This window comes from Mustela nigripes, chromosome 15, assembly GCF_022355385.1.
Source record: "Mustela nigripes isolate SB6536 chromosome 15, MUSNIG.SB6536, whole genome shotgun sequence".
NCBI lineage: Eukaryota > Metazoa > Chordata > Mammalia > Carnivora > Mustelidae > Mustela > Mustela nigripes.
The window spans coordinates 19,885,095-19,900,451 of record NC_081571.1 but is presented as its reverse complement, the minus strand read 5'-3'; the positions used below and the strand labels follow the sequence as shown (position 1 = coordinate 19,900,451).

Sequence of the window (15,357 nt, the reverse complement as noted above, 5' to 3'; positions counted from 1 at the left end):
TAAAATTATAAAAGCATTATGTAAGGTATAAAATATGTATGATATTCATATTAATAAAGTTATAGAATATTATGTGTTACATGTACTTATACATGTAACACATAATAATGTGTTAATAGGTCTATGGATATAATATCTGTATTATGTAATGTAACAACATGTCCTGTGTCAGATCCTAGTGAGCCCATTAAATGGAAGCTATAGCAGCCTCTGGGAAGGGGTTCGTTGAGAGGCAAAGTCAGGGAGGTATTCTAAAAACAGTAAACTCTCTGCTAAGTAAATAGAGACACACACAAAAATGACTGCAGGGTCAAGCTCTCCAACCTTAATTAACACTGGCTTTCCCACAGGGTAGACCTACCAGGGACCTTTCCTTCTTTAAATCTCTTAGAATTCTTAATGATGAACATGGATGATTTTTATAGATATTCAGATCAGTTTCATTATTCTGTATTTTGCATTTTGAAAGATAAAGCTGAATCCAGGGAGTGCCTTCTTTATTAACCGATGCAACTGTGCTGTAATGAATGCTTTGATCTGCAACCGCAGGGTTTACTTTTAGGTTTGACTGGGCTGTCACTTAGGCAAAAAATGACTTCTGTTCTCAGAAATAAAGTAGCTGTCATTATGTTTGAAAGATAATGTTCATGCTGTCCTTTTCTCAATTATCCTGAACAGATTAAAAACAAAAAACAAAACAGATTCTACTAAAACATGATAGGACAAAATGTTTTCTAAAAATCTTTGTTATATGGAACAGAGAAAGAAAATGCAGCGCATGGAGAAAGGCACTGAGTGTTCATCGTCTTTGGAAAGTTTGGCACATTCAAAAACCAACCCCGAAGATATTCCGGGACCTCCTCGGGCTACCATGGTGCCCACAGACTGGTCAACAAGCGGTACTGAGTAGGAAGTCTGTCCCTGATGTGTTTGAACTTGGACAGCTCTCTTACTTTCCATGGTCTGTGTTTTTACTCTGAAACAGACATAGTGATTGATATAGGCTAAATTTACAGGGACTCGAAAGAGACACAAATAAGAATAATGAAAACATCTAAATCACATGATAACAAGTATCATACGTTCACATCAGGATGCCACGAGATCCAAAAATCATCCTTTAGCACTATGCAAATGTGGGTCAGAATGGATCTTTGGGTAATCTTTGTTCCTATCATTAAATGTTTTCATTTCATGAACATAGAAACTTTCAGACACTAAACTGGTTTTATTTTGCACCCCCTTTTTCATATCCACCACCTGGTGCCAGCAATGTACAGATATGTGCTGCACCTTGAATAAGTATTTAGAATTGTCTATCTCTTAAGACAATACCTTGTGTTTCAAAAGACAAAAGGCTTTCCATTCTCAGAAAAAAAAAAAGAAAGAAAGAAAGAAAGGAAAAAAAGCAAAAGCCTCCACACTCATTGAAATTCAATTTTTGCATGCTTTGTTTATCATTTTGGTGTCCTAAGCTGCAGTGGACTACCCTTTCACTAATTCTGTACCTTCAATTTTGGTACACTTGTCTCATTGGCTAGCCAGTGATCTCCCCGTGTCGACACTGACAATAGTACAAAATTTTAAAAGCAATTAACTAGTGTTTGTGTTTCATGGAATAGTTTATGTCATCTGGATTCTACCACATGAAATGGGTTTGGTTCACTCAGCACACACAGGTTTGCCTTTTCTTTAAGTCCAATAAGACTAGGGTCCTTGAGCTCCAAGTTCCACTTTCCTCTAGAATGGTATGTTTATTCTCTACTATATATATATATATATATATATATATATGACTAGATTAAGAGATATATCTCCTAATCTAGTCATACTCGGTTCATGGTTGATTTTGGTATCACAAAGGTATCAGAATGAGCCCCTTTCAATCAGAAGTTTGCAGACACTTCAAGTATAAATACTAAATAATTGCATAAAATAGTTGCGGGCCTCAGACGTCTATGCTAAGTATCCATACTTGAACACCTATATTTGAGGCTGTGTTCTGCTAAGAAAGTACATAAAACTCAATTTACCCTGGTTAGAAATTATTCAAGGTAAACAAAATGAATGGAATCTTGATATAAAATAGGTTTTAGCTCTTACCTATTTTCCTCTTAACAGAAACAAAAATGTCGAATATTAATCTTAATATTAATATCTGTATACCTCTAAGAGTGAGAAAAGATGGCTTCAGTCTGACAGTTAGGGAACCTAAAGTGTAGGAAATTAAGACTCTCCTTCCAGGTTAGAGACTTCTCCTCTTGGTGCTGATTGCTCCTGTATCACAGCACACAGCAATCCGCATTGTTAGCAGTAATCATTTCATAGGAATCACCACCTAAAGATACCCTTTCAGAGTTAATATGCCTTCTTCAGTGTAGCTTCCTCATCCCCAGCTCTTAACAGAATTCCTATAGCGAATGTTCAATAAACAGCTGTTGAACATAGATGCACTGCGCAAGACCTGGAGTAGTCTTGATTATCATCCTAGAACCCTTGTTTTGTTTACCTATCCTAATATGTTTTTTGGCTTGATATATAAAGGGAAAATTTTAAAGAATAAGAAGAGAAGGAATCAGGGGCACATGACAGAAGACTATAAAACTCAGGGAAAAGAGAAAAGGAAAAAAAATCTCTATATATATTCAGACACTGGCTCTGGCACTTATTAGCAAAGAATTTTGGGGAAAGAAATTCTTTGAGCCTCAGAGATCTCACTTGGAAATTGACATATAAATTGCAGGTTTAGATGTGACATGACTGTGAAGCTCCTAACGCACCGTCCGGCTCCCAGAGGATATTCAAATATGGTAGAGCTTGCTATTATGATTACTATCCCTTGGCCTATGGAATAATCCTTTCGGACTTCTCTGGCTTGGGTTAGAAAAGAGGGCAGGAGGAGTAACAATGACCTGGAATTTTCTCGAAGCCTTTCTAGTCCTCTGGCAATCTGCTACCTGCTCTTGAATCGTCCAGCCTAGCTGCAGAGGATCTTTCAGCAAAAGTTTATTGTTACCACTCAGTGGTACCCCACAGAGGAGTGCCCATTCCCTCAGAGGAAGTGTTATTTTACTCATCCCTGCTAATACAAAAGGCAACCAAATGCAACAGCTTCCAAGAGGCCAATTTAGGCAGAGATAAATTTAAGGATGGCTCTATTTCTCAGGTTCCCCATCCAGAAAATAAGTTAAATGCTTCACACACTTTAAAACCCCTTCCAACTGGAAATTTCTACCTGCATTTGTAAAGTACAGAGGTTGTGGAATCAAACTGAAACAACGAAGGATAACAGAGATAGAGGACAAAGCAGTGAGGTAAAAATCATGACAAGAGTAGATTTTCCCTGGGAGTGCCTCCAAGGCCAAGCACCTGGGATAAAGGCAGTATGACAATGAGAGGTTAACAGCTCTGCTTGACCGTCTGTCTGTATTCTTCCTATTCTAGTTTTCCTCTTTGTACCACAGACTTCAGTGTATGAGGAAACTGAATTTATTGATGTACTCAGTAAATGACTAAACCCATTTGTCTGGGAAGCTGTAGATATCCACAGTCATAGCAGAATGGCGTGTCCTCCTTCTGTGACCCCATAAAGCTTTGTTGAGTAGAAGGAAAAGCCCCCTTTCAGTCTTCCATTTTCATGCAACAAAATGTGGGCTTCTGATGTCCCATCTGACAGCTGAGCTGTGCCTGAGTGGCCCCTCTCTGATTGACAGGGAAGGTACCAGCATGACAGCGAGTTCTGCATGTGGCCATTAGAAGATTAGCTCCGTTCTGTGCGTGGCCATCCCAGGGCAGTCATGGATGAGGACTGGGGTGCACTTGTTCTCATTGGTGTCTGCCCTTTGAGGCAGGCTGCCCTCCTCCACAGAAGATGCAGGAAGACATATCACATGATCCACTCTTTAGAGTAGAGTCAATCTACTCCCAGCCTGAAGGTCACAACATCTGGAGGCCTGAGAGATACTATCCACATGGGCACTGCATGGTACCTCAGGTGAAACAAATAAGCACCTAAGTGTACTATTATCTTTGCAGGAGATGCAAATCCTTGCGTGATGAATTAAATCCATAGGTATTTAAAATCTTTACTTAAATCACAATGATCTAACTTAAAAAATATACATAGAGTATTATAAGAATATAATTATGAACATGTGAGAATTTAGGATGGATGTATGTATATGCTTGTGTGTGTGCAGAGTTTGTGTTAGTAAGTTGTTTCTTTTTGTAATAAAACATGGGAAGAGTATTACAAAATCTGTCATATGTGGGGACACCTGGGTGGCTCAGTCAGCTAAGTGTCTGCCTTCGGTTCAGTTCATGATCCCAAGGTCCTGGGATGGAGCCCCACATCGGGTTCCTTGCTCAGCAGGGAGCCTACTTCTCCCTCCGCCTGCTGCGCCCCCTGCTTGTGTGCTAGCTTTCTCTCTCAAATAAATAAAATCTTTTAAAAAAGAATAAATTAAAAAATAAAACCTGTCAGATGTGAAGTTGAGAGCATTCTATAAACAAGTAAAATGCCTAAAATGGTATGTCTACAAGGTAGTGAGGCAAAAGTGACTAAAGGAATGTGTGTGTGTTAAGCACACCACCAATAGTAAGTGTTTGATGAATTTCAATTATTATCATTAGCAGTAGCAGTCACAGGCAAGTAAAGAACTGGGAAACATATGTATTTGCATGGGTTTATATAAACTAGCTAATAAGTAAAGACAGTTTCCAGACAAAAATGAAGCAAAGTTGGATATTTCCTCTTCTTGGTTCCATAACACTGCACACACTTTGTTGTACCACATCACATTCTATTGCAATCACTTATTTACAGGGCTCTCCTTCTCATGAGAGCACATGTGCTTTGATAAAAAGAACTATATCCTATTACCTTTGCAGCCCTAACACTTAGCGCTATACCCAGCACAAGTATGAGCTAGATACATTTTTAATGCATGCAAAATAAAATCTCATGTCACATCCTAGAAGTAATATGCAGAAGGGGAGCTTACAGGCATAATGGTTCTTAAGGCTAGCCAAGGTATATGTGAAGAGTTACAAGATAGTGTAGAAAGAAGTAATTAAAATTTTGAAATGGTAGGAAAAGTGACCCTTAATGGGGGGAAAAAAAGGATTCTTTAGTCTCTTAAAATGAAATCTAATGATGTTATTTGTGATATTAGAAATAACATTCATATTGTGCTTTATGTTTTATAGAGCTTTTTCATAAGAATGATGCAACAAGAGAATCATTAATTTTTCATAGTTTGCGCATTAGGAAAGTAAATCTTAATAAAACCTGTTTGATTTGATTAAGGTAATAAAACTAGAAACAGTGGAATTGGGAATCAAACTCAGATCCTGTAACTTCAAGACGAATGGTCTCCAAGACAGGGAATATACCAAGCATTATAAGACACTTGTCAATTATCCTAGGGATGATCATGGCCAAGAATGACTAGGGCTGAATTTCATCTAGAAAATTCCCTAACAACTTAGATGACCATTACACGAAATGAAATTATGGCAAAGTTGTGTGTATGTATTTTGTTTTTATTTTTTAAAAGATTTTATTTATTTGACAGAGTGAGAGAGCACAAGTAGGGGGAAGAGCAGAGGGAGAGGAAGAAGCAGACTCACCAGGGAACAGGGAGCCTGATGTGGGGCTGGAACCTGGGACTCTGGGATCATGACCTGAGCTGAAGGCAGACGCTTAGCTGACTGAGCCACCCAGGAGCCCCTGTATTTTGTGTTTAATAGTCTACTTCTTAGGCCTAATATGGGTATAAAGTATAGAGTGTTATACTGATCTTATAAATAAGGCACAAATGAGTTTAAGTGTCTTTTTTTTTTTTTTTTTTTTTTTTAAGATTTATTTATAGGGGAGCCTGGGAAGCTCATTCGGTGAAGTTTCAGCCTTCAGCTCAGGTCATGATCCCAGGGTCCTGGGATCAAGCCCTGAGTTGGGCTCCCTGATCAGCAGAACGCCTGCTTCTCCCTCTCCCTCTACCTGCTGCTCTGCCTGCTATTCTGCCTATCTGTGTTCTCTCTCTGTCTGTCAAATAAAGAAATTAAAAAAAAAAAAACCAAAACAATACATTTACTTATTTGCAAAAGAGAGAAAGAGAGAGAGAGACTAAGGGGAGAGGCAGAGGGAGAGAATCTTTTTTTTTTTTTAATTCTTTCAATGTATTTATTTTCAGAAAAACAGTATTCATTATTTTTTCACCACACCCAGTGCTCCATGCAATCCGTGCCCTCTATCATACCCACCACCTGGTACCCCAACCTCCCAACCCCCGCCACTTCAAACCCCTCAGATTGATTTTCAGAGTCCATAGTCTCTCGTGATTCACCTCCCCTTCCAATTTACCCCAACTCCCTTCTCCTCTCTAACACCCTTGTCCTCCATATTTGTTATGCTCCACAAATAAGTGAAACCATAGAGGGAGAGAATCTTCAAGCAGACTCCCGGGAGAGTGCAGAGCTAAGCATGAGGCTTGATCACAAGCCCCTGAGATCAGGACTGAAGCTGAAACCAAGAAAGAGTCTGATGGGCAACCAAATGAGCCACCCAGGTGCCCCCATGAGTTTAAGTGTCTTATTTCTTAAGGTAAATTATGGCAATTATACCAATTGGCAAATAAAATATCAAGAAATGGCTTTGGGGTAACTGGCTGGGTCAGTTGGTGGAGCATGTGACTTGATTTCAGGGTCATGAGTTGAAGCCCTACATTGGGCCTAGAGATTATGAAAGTAAAGAAAGAAAGAGCAAGCTTCAAACAAACTCGAACTGATGGGCCAGTTTATATGTATTAAAGTTGCCATGGGCTTGTTCAAAAGAAAGCTTTGTTATGCCAGAGCTTACCCAAAACTCAGGAGTAGAAGAAAATTTAATTATTTATTCCTAGATAGGGCCAATAAAACTAAATGTAATTAAATGCCAACTGTTCTTTAAAAGAATTATAAACATAACTGAACTTCATTTTTAACTAAAGGAGAGATGTTAGTTAAACAAACAAACCAGAGCCCCAGTTCTCTTATGTGTTCTAATTATGTTCAGCCTTGTAACCCAGAGGTTTCCACACGTCTCCATTTCATGTACCCAGTAGATTGTATCTTTACAGAAAAGTTAAGAGTTTTCTGACTGACAAAATAAAGTAGGCTGGCAGTTGAAAAGAAAGTCACGTCTGGCTTCTGACAGGATTTCAGCTTTAGAAGAGTCTCTCCAACCTTTGTATAAATGCCAGCCTTCAAAAAGCCATTCAACCTTTCTCTCTCTCTCTCTTTTTTTCCCTGACTGCACTGAGACAAGCCAGTACTGTAGAAGTATGGCAGGGGGAGGGAATGGGTCAAATTACACACAAAAGCAGTGAGACTTACTTTTACCAACATCAGCCAAAGGTGTGCACTGACAACAAAACATCACCTAATAGGAGTTAAGAGCAATGTTTCAAGACACAAGTCACTGAAGAGTAGGGATAGGTAAGGTGGGTTTTATGTAACAAATGTGGAAGCATACGGGCCAAATGAAAAATTTTGGGTCATAAATAGATGCAGTAAACTAGAACAATCAAGTGTACCATGGGGAGCAAATTAATCACAAAATGGCGTAATTCTTAAACTATTTGTGTAAAGGAAAGTTTAAAAGACATTTGAAAGAGTTTAAGAAATAATGAATTAATTCAAGAAAAAGGAGACGAGCAATGTTGTTTCTAAAGGATAGAATTATAATAAGAGAAAGAACATGTTGATAATCATATGTACGTTTGTAGTTCATTTATTTGGAAAAATACAGCTTTCCTTATTAATTAATTTATCGGTTTTTGGCTTCCCTCTCCCATCAGCATATCTGAGAATACTGAACTATGAGTCCAGAACATCCTCCTCACAGAAAGTCCAAACACTGAATTTAAAACTTCCCCTATGAGGAATTTTGTCATTAAAAACCCAACAGCAACAACACAAACAAGTGATGATAGCTCTTACCATCTCCTGGGTCAACGATCTCCACCGTGATCACTGAGGGGAATTCCAGAGCAGCCAGCACCGGCTCTGACAGAACGATCTGGAAAGTCTCCGAATGCTCATGCTCCCCATCACTCATGATCCGAACTCTCCAGGTGGCCCTGGTCTGGCCTGGGTTGAACTGCACTTGTTTCTGCGCTTTGCCCTTGAAGTCTTTGTCTTTTTCCGCAGTCCCGTCTCTTGTGCCAATACCTTCATAAAGACATGGTATCATCTTCTTAGTTTCATTTTCAGTTGGATTACTGCAGTTTTCCTCGTTGTTAATTTTTTGTGTTACTTTACCCTGTGTGTTACTAGATTCAGGTTTGATTCCATGAAATGGACAGTGGGGTATGGGTCCCACAGGGAAAGTGTTCTATAGGTGTTGGTCAGTTCATGATTCTGTTCTATTCTTACCCCATGATGGGTTTCCTGTATATTCTTTGAACCATGTGTTAGATGGAACCTCTTACACAGCAAGACCCAGTAAATTGATATTCATGTTATGAATATTCTTACTCCTACAAATTCATTCAGTCTAAAAACTTTCCCCATTTGCTTTTTGCATGTGTTATATTGTGCATGTCACAGGATAAAAACACAAGAAAAGTTCTCTTTTCTTATATACATAGAGATAGATAGATCTAAGGTAGATATATCTTAGATCTATATCTATCTATATATCTTACATTTATATAAGATCTATCTATCTCTTTCTATATAAAATATAAACCAATAAGAAACTCGTGAGTCAAGAATTCTTTGATAATTGAAGTTGTAAATGGCCAAGCATAATAAAGAATTATAATATTCTCTGCACATTTACTGGAACAAGGATGCTTAATAAGAATCTAATTCAGTGATTGTCAACATGACCACATCCAGGTTTTTTCTGGTAGAACACTTCAGAATTCCATGAAACCATGTGAACAGAACCGGAGAGCTAAATATATATGGTTATTATGAGCGGTACGTTTGGCTTACTCGGATGGTTCATTCAAGGTCAACTGTAGTGAGCTGAGGAGGTTGAAGGATCTCTGAGTCTTTCACTACATTACAAGAGGATCTTCACCATTACTATACCATATACTCAAATCATAGATAACCTATAAATAGCCAATAGTCAATAAATCCAATGTCATAGAAAAATTATAAAATTGCAGTAGTACTTACACTAGTATATCCTTAAGTACTGAATCAGAACCTCTTAGTGAGTCAAGTTAACAGAATAATCTTCAAATATATTTCTTTAAATATTGGCATTTTAAGAGAAGTTGGTAGGAAAGACAGACTTAAAAAGGGAATAAAATCTTATGACAGGTAGAATTTAAAGTCTGAAAAAGAAAGTCTTTGTAACATTTCTCAATTCTCTTCTTTTTAGAGAGTGGTGCTTATGCAAGATTAATGTGAATATTTATTCCTTCATCTGAGCACATTACTGTGAGTCTCATCTTAAAATGAAGATGAAAATAAATACTTCATTAAAATATTTTTGCTTTACAGATCTCAGAAAAACAATGGAGATTTAAATACTGCAATTTTTTTTTTTCAATAGTAGGTAAAGATCTATTTAATGTAAGGAGGGAAAAGGGCCCAGAACTAGGAACCCCAGCACTACATATTTTTTTCAATGTTGCAGGCTTCCCGTTGGCTCTCTGGTTCCTAGTGCTCACAGACAGGTTGTCAACACCTCTTGGGTCTATCATGATTCACTGCCAACACAATGATGAAAGGAATCTTTCTTGCTGAGGTTCCAGCACACATGCTGCTCACTGACCCATCTATCCCCAGTGGCAAGGGCCAGCAAAGAATCTATTATTTGGTCTCTGATACCTACTGCCCACTTTTCTGTTTTGTTTTGTTTTGCCAACAATACATTGTTTTCCTAGAGATTCGAAAGGCAGTTAAAAACAAAAAGAAATGAATATAATGCAAGGAATGTCCACTAGTTCTAACTAGTCATCCTTCCTAAGTGATAATCAAGTTATCCAACCCCAAAAAACATACTCTGTAAAACCAAATCTCATTGTTGCTGCTAAATACACATATAATTTTTTGGGTGGAGCTTTTAAATATCCCTGAGTGAATGTTGGATGTAAATTATAAACAGGCAGTATTGTTGATTCGCCAAGCAAAGAGAAATGTTGTTGTTTTTGTTTTTTTAAGATTTTATTTATTTAGGGGCGCCTGGGTGGCTCAGTTGGTTATGCGTCTGCCTTCAGGTCAGGTCATGATCCCAGGTCTACCGATCCAGTCTCTCACTGGGCTCCTTGCTCAGTAAGGAGTCTGCTTCTCCCTCTGCCTGCTGCTCCCCCTGCTGTGCTCTCTCTCTCCACCTCTCTCTCTCATATTGACAAAAACCAAAAGCCAAACCAAAACAAAACCCTTAAAAAAAAAAAAAAAGATTTAGAGGAGACAGAGAGAGCGCAGGAACAGGGAGGGACAGAGCGACAAGCAGACTCCCAGCTGAGCAGGGAACCGGAGGCGGGGCTTGATTTTAGGACCCTGGGATCATGATCTGAGGTGCAGGCAGATGCTTAACTGACTGAAAAACTGTGTTTTCTGTTGTCTGTGCCTTTTGTATTTTTATATTATTCTTCTTTTTTCAAGGCACAAGCTATTTCTTTTATTTTCCTCTTTTTTTAAGGTGTTATTTTTTAAAGTAATCTCTATACTGAATATGGGGCTCAAACTCACAACCCCAAGATCAAGAGTCACATGCTGTTCTGACTGAACCATCCAGGAACCCCTTTATTTTGTGGGGGAAAAAAAAAGACTGTTGCCTTAAACTGTTGATAATGCTTCTCAAACATGAGATAAAGCTAAGAAGGACAGGTTATATTTTTAGAGGGTAAAATAAGACTTAGAGGAAATACTAAACTTGGTTTGGATCAAAAATAAAGATTTCCTTTTTATAATTAACACACAGCATCTACTCTGAGGGTAGTGCTGATCTACCTTGTTACTTACAGTGTGATCCATGGACCAGTAGCACAAGCAACATCTGAGAGCTTGTTAAAAATGCAGGAATTTCAGGCCTTCCCCCAATCCCCTGAATCAGAATCAACATTTTGGCAAGATCCAGGTATATCTTATGTGCATTAAAATCTGAGGGTAGGTAGACACCTACTAAATACTTCATACCTCCACAGGGCCCTTTACATAGGTGCCCATTTTAATATAGAATGAGGAAATGGCCTGTAGACTTGGGGGACGCAGATTAGTCCACGTTTTAATCAAATGTGGTAGAAGAGACATTCAAGTACACACAATGCTCAAGAATGCTCTTACTTGGAGGTATAAATATTCAGCTGGTAAACCATATATATTATAAATAACATGAATAGGTGGGGCAAAAAGAATTCTAGAAATCAAAAAGCTAACAATTTGGGCTTATATTTATGCTTTTATTTTTTCAAAGAGAATTAATTATTAAGCAAAATATATTACTTTGATTTACTAAGCGAAACCACAATCACATCTTTTCCTCTGGCATGAAAAAATGGCATGGAGGTTAAGCAAGGTACTTTGGAAATGAGAGAACAGATTTCATACCCTACCTCCAACACATAGCAGCAAGGGATCATAGGCAGGCTACGAGCTTCTTCCTCATAAGTTGTTGATTTGTGGAGGGTTTAAGAAGCACCATGGTGTGGTAGTTAAGAAAGTCAGCCCTGGGGCCAAATCTCCACACTGCACCTTAGTAGCTTTGATCATATGACAACCTTTCTGTTTCTTTACTTGCATAATGAGGGCTATCATGTCACTCCTCTTATAGTTTGACTATGTAAGGTATGGGTAACTAGGGCTGGCATATAATAAGTACTCAATGAATGTTAGCTATTATTACCAGCTCAGAGCCCATTATGTAATACAGTGTCTGGCACTCAGTAAGCACTCCAGAAAATATTAGGTTGAGTTAGTGAGTAAAGTAAGTTTTAAGGAGTAAAAGATAAAGGCTCGGTACCTAATGTGCTTAATGAAGTATCTCATATTTAGTAAATGCTCGATAACTGGTAGCAAAAAGATCTTTGAAATTCAAATACCTTTATAAAATTCACAGACATATTTAATTTAGTAAAGGGTTATTTTGGTTATAAAATGAATAATCATCTCTGAGAAAAAATACACATACATTTCATGTAATTCATGATTTACTGTGTTCCTGAAGGCAAGTGCCTTTAGATACCATGCAAACTATCTAATTCTAAAAGTTCGTAAGTGAAAGTGGGGGTTTTAGGAAACAGAAACATGAAATGCATTCATTGTAGAACTTCTTGGAGGCTACCCTGCTCTTTAATCTGACTTCCATTCTCTGTCCCAGCTTGAATGCTATTGCCCTCTTCAGTGATTGATGGGTGTGGGCCACACACAAGTCTTGCCAACTTCCTATCTCCCCAGGTTACTAAGTAACATGTGAGGTTAACCAAGTAGAGCTAAAGAACCTTTGCAGAATGGCTGGTGCTCATCTCAACACAGAGGAAATAATAGTTGGTGGAAAAAATAACGTCAGGAGAAAAAAAAAAAAAGAGCTCTCGTTTGGTGTTTTAGGATTCTGCTTCGAAAAAAAAAAATGAAGAGAAGAATGTTAAAAGACAGTTTCAAAAATATTTTTCCATTAGTAACTTTCCCATGACTTTCAGGGGACTTTGTGTAAGTGAGTAAACTAATACACCCACCAGGAATTCAGGCAAAATGCAAACACAGATGAAGACATCCTTAAGAATTGCTAAGGTTCTTTGTTTTTTTGTTATTATTTTCCCCATATTTTCAAGCACAAAGAACAGTGAAGGCTCATCACTCACTGACAATAAATAAAATAGGATCAGATTCCTGATCTGTAGAGCAAGTGTGTGGGTATGGCGAAAACATGCTTCTACAGAGAGAGCAATAAGAGTGTTCACAGTGCTTTTGAAGGTTTGACACAGAGAGTGGAAATGACAGCTGAGAAGAGGTACATGTGAATAAAGATGGAAGCAGAGATGTCCTGACTGCAGAAGGTCTGTAGGTGGACCAGATGGCCTTGAGCAACTTAACCTTAAGGGGTCAGCAGAGCATGGTATGAAAATCTCTCCTCAATAGTTAACAAAGAAAAAGCACTTTAAAAATAAGGGGTAATCCAAAGGTCATCCAGAGGTTAGAGGGAACATGGTGGGGGCGTAGGAGGAATTGTGACTGTGGTTAAGTATGGTGTATAATGTGTGTGTGTGTGTGTGTGTGTGTGAGTGTGCGTGAGAGAGAATAGGGATCTACTCTTCAAGGCTTTTGAATTTCACAGACCAGTAAAATTTCAAATGATTGTTTTGCAGACAAACACAGGATTGCCCAGTTTTTATTTTTTTATTGCGAACATTTTCTTGGATTCCTACCTGACACTCTCACTCAATGAAAGCTCTTTTACCTCGAGAAAATTCTATCAGCCTAAATGTCTATAAAACATATGGTACCAAAAATAATATATTGCTTGGGGTGCTATCATTTTTCATCAATATGCCAAATTTTTTTGTGCCAACGGTGTTACTATTTAGTACTACCAATATACCTACTTTTCTCTATTTGTGCCTGCATGAAATTGAAGGTGAACTTGAACTGGGGTTGTGAAAAGGCTTTCTTCTTTGCTTTTGACTCTCAGTTTTATTTAAAAGGGTAAAGCAGCAGAAAATGATTAGTATTTAACATCTCACTGTTGGTTCTGAGGAAAAATCACAATGTACATCTTTTATGTAGTGCTTTTATGTAAACTTTTCAGTTACCTAGCAAAGTGCTCCAATGCAAGAAACAAATAGTAAATGACACCTCAATGCCTAATAGGTTACTGAATGGTTTTTCATTTACTTATTATTGTGACCCTTGTATAGGTTTTACACTGACACCTCTACAGACTTTTCCTTATAGTTAAATTACAGATCTGCCTAAGCCTCTTCTAAGTACTAGTGACATTTACAATTTTTTGACTTATAAGTGATTACTGACATTTTTGTAAGGTTATTTACATCAGAGAAAGATCATATGTAAGTAGAAGGTTTGGAAAGGTATGTTAATTGGTTACACATTTTCTATTTTTGCAGCCTTTGTCTCCATGATTTAGCCTTGACACAAAACTCTTGTTATATTTTTTTAGCAGTTAAAGAACCTTTAAATGTCAACATCTCCCTAAACTTTAAAACTAGAGCAGTAAACTGAATGAACATATTTTAATCATTATAAAATTATGAGCTTTTGCTAGGAAAAGGGGAATTTTAAGACAGACGTGAGAATTAAACTTACTTATAAATGAAGTCTCTCCCAAGTAACCTCTACGTTTAAGAACGACATCTAGAAATTTGGAGTCCTCATTGATCAAGTAATATTCCTTTTCAAAGGAAATCCATGCCCAATTCAGACGAAAATGCTGCTTGGTTAATTTGTTTCCACCTGGAAAACAAAAATTTAAAGCCCCTAGTTAGTGCTTTCTTGAATAAAGGGCCTTACAAACTCCACAGATGACTTCTAACGATGCAACATTAAGAATCACTAGTTACTTGGTTCAACAAGCAACTTCAGAATACATACCTGGAGATACAGCTTACCGTTCAGCAATTGTTTTACAAAAATACAACAGCTGACATAACCTTTCACAAAATCCCTTGATGTTTAGAAGGCAAAGTGGAAAATGGGGAAGGAGCACACAACTACCTACCAAAAGCAATTTCATTTAAACACACAATCAAGTATCCGAGTTGCAGGATGACCCACTATCCACACGGTGCCGCCGGAGAGCAAGTTTTCCACAAAGAAGGCTGCAAGGTTCATTTGTGATGTTAAAAACACACACACTACTTCACAAATACCTTTTTCTGGTTCACCGAGCAATTGGGTGGAAGGCTTTAATTATAACCACTTAAGAAAAAACAAATATCCCTTCTTCGCCTCCCTTCCCCACTATACTCCACTCCATTCCTTAGAGCAAACAGACAGCTCTTTTCATTGATTCCATTCTACTCTCAAGATAAGGCTCTCTCCTCCCACCCCCACGCCCCCACGCCCCCACCCAAATGGAGCTGGCTGCCTATCAGGAGGAGGGGAGCTGTGTGTGATCTCTCTAATGTGAAAGCTGGGAGGCTAGGAAAATGAAAAGAGAAATGGTTATCAGCTGATCACTCTGCAGCATCCCTCCACATCCTTTGATCTACACCAATTACTTCGGAGTAAAGTGAGGTTTATAAACAAAGGCATTGGTAATTTCTTTTAAGTCTTTCTGGAAAGGGGTGGAAAAAAGCCCAAATAACAAACACAGCTAGAGGCACTATTTTAATTCTAGTTTCTTCTCTTCTGAGTTCACATAGAGCTACCCTAGAGGAAAAGAAATGAGACAGGAAA

At 38.1% G+C, this 15,357-nt stretch overlaps 1 protein-coding gene across 2 annotated transcripts in view; it reads right to left on the bottom strand.

Annotated features, from left to right (window-relative positions):
- The window catches only part of FREM2 (FRAS1 related extracellular matrix 2), a 162,769-nt gene that overhangs the window by 76,211 nt on the left and 71,201 nt on the right, over nucleotides 1-15,357 (bottom strand). For both annotated transcript variants that reach the window (XM_059378217.1, XM_059378216.1), the window contains exons 3-4: nucleotides 14,266-14,412; nucleotides 7,981-8,211 (exon numbers count right to left, since the gene is read on the bottom strand). In XM_059378217.1, coding sequence (XP_059234200.1) covers nucleotides 7,981-8,211; nucleotides 14,266-14,412 — 378 coding nt within the window. The remainder of the gene's footprint in view (nucleotides 1-7,980; nucleotides 8,212-14,265; nucleotides 14,413-15,357) is intronic.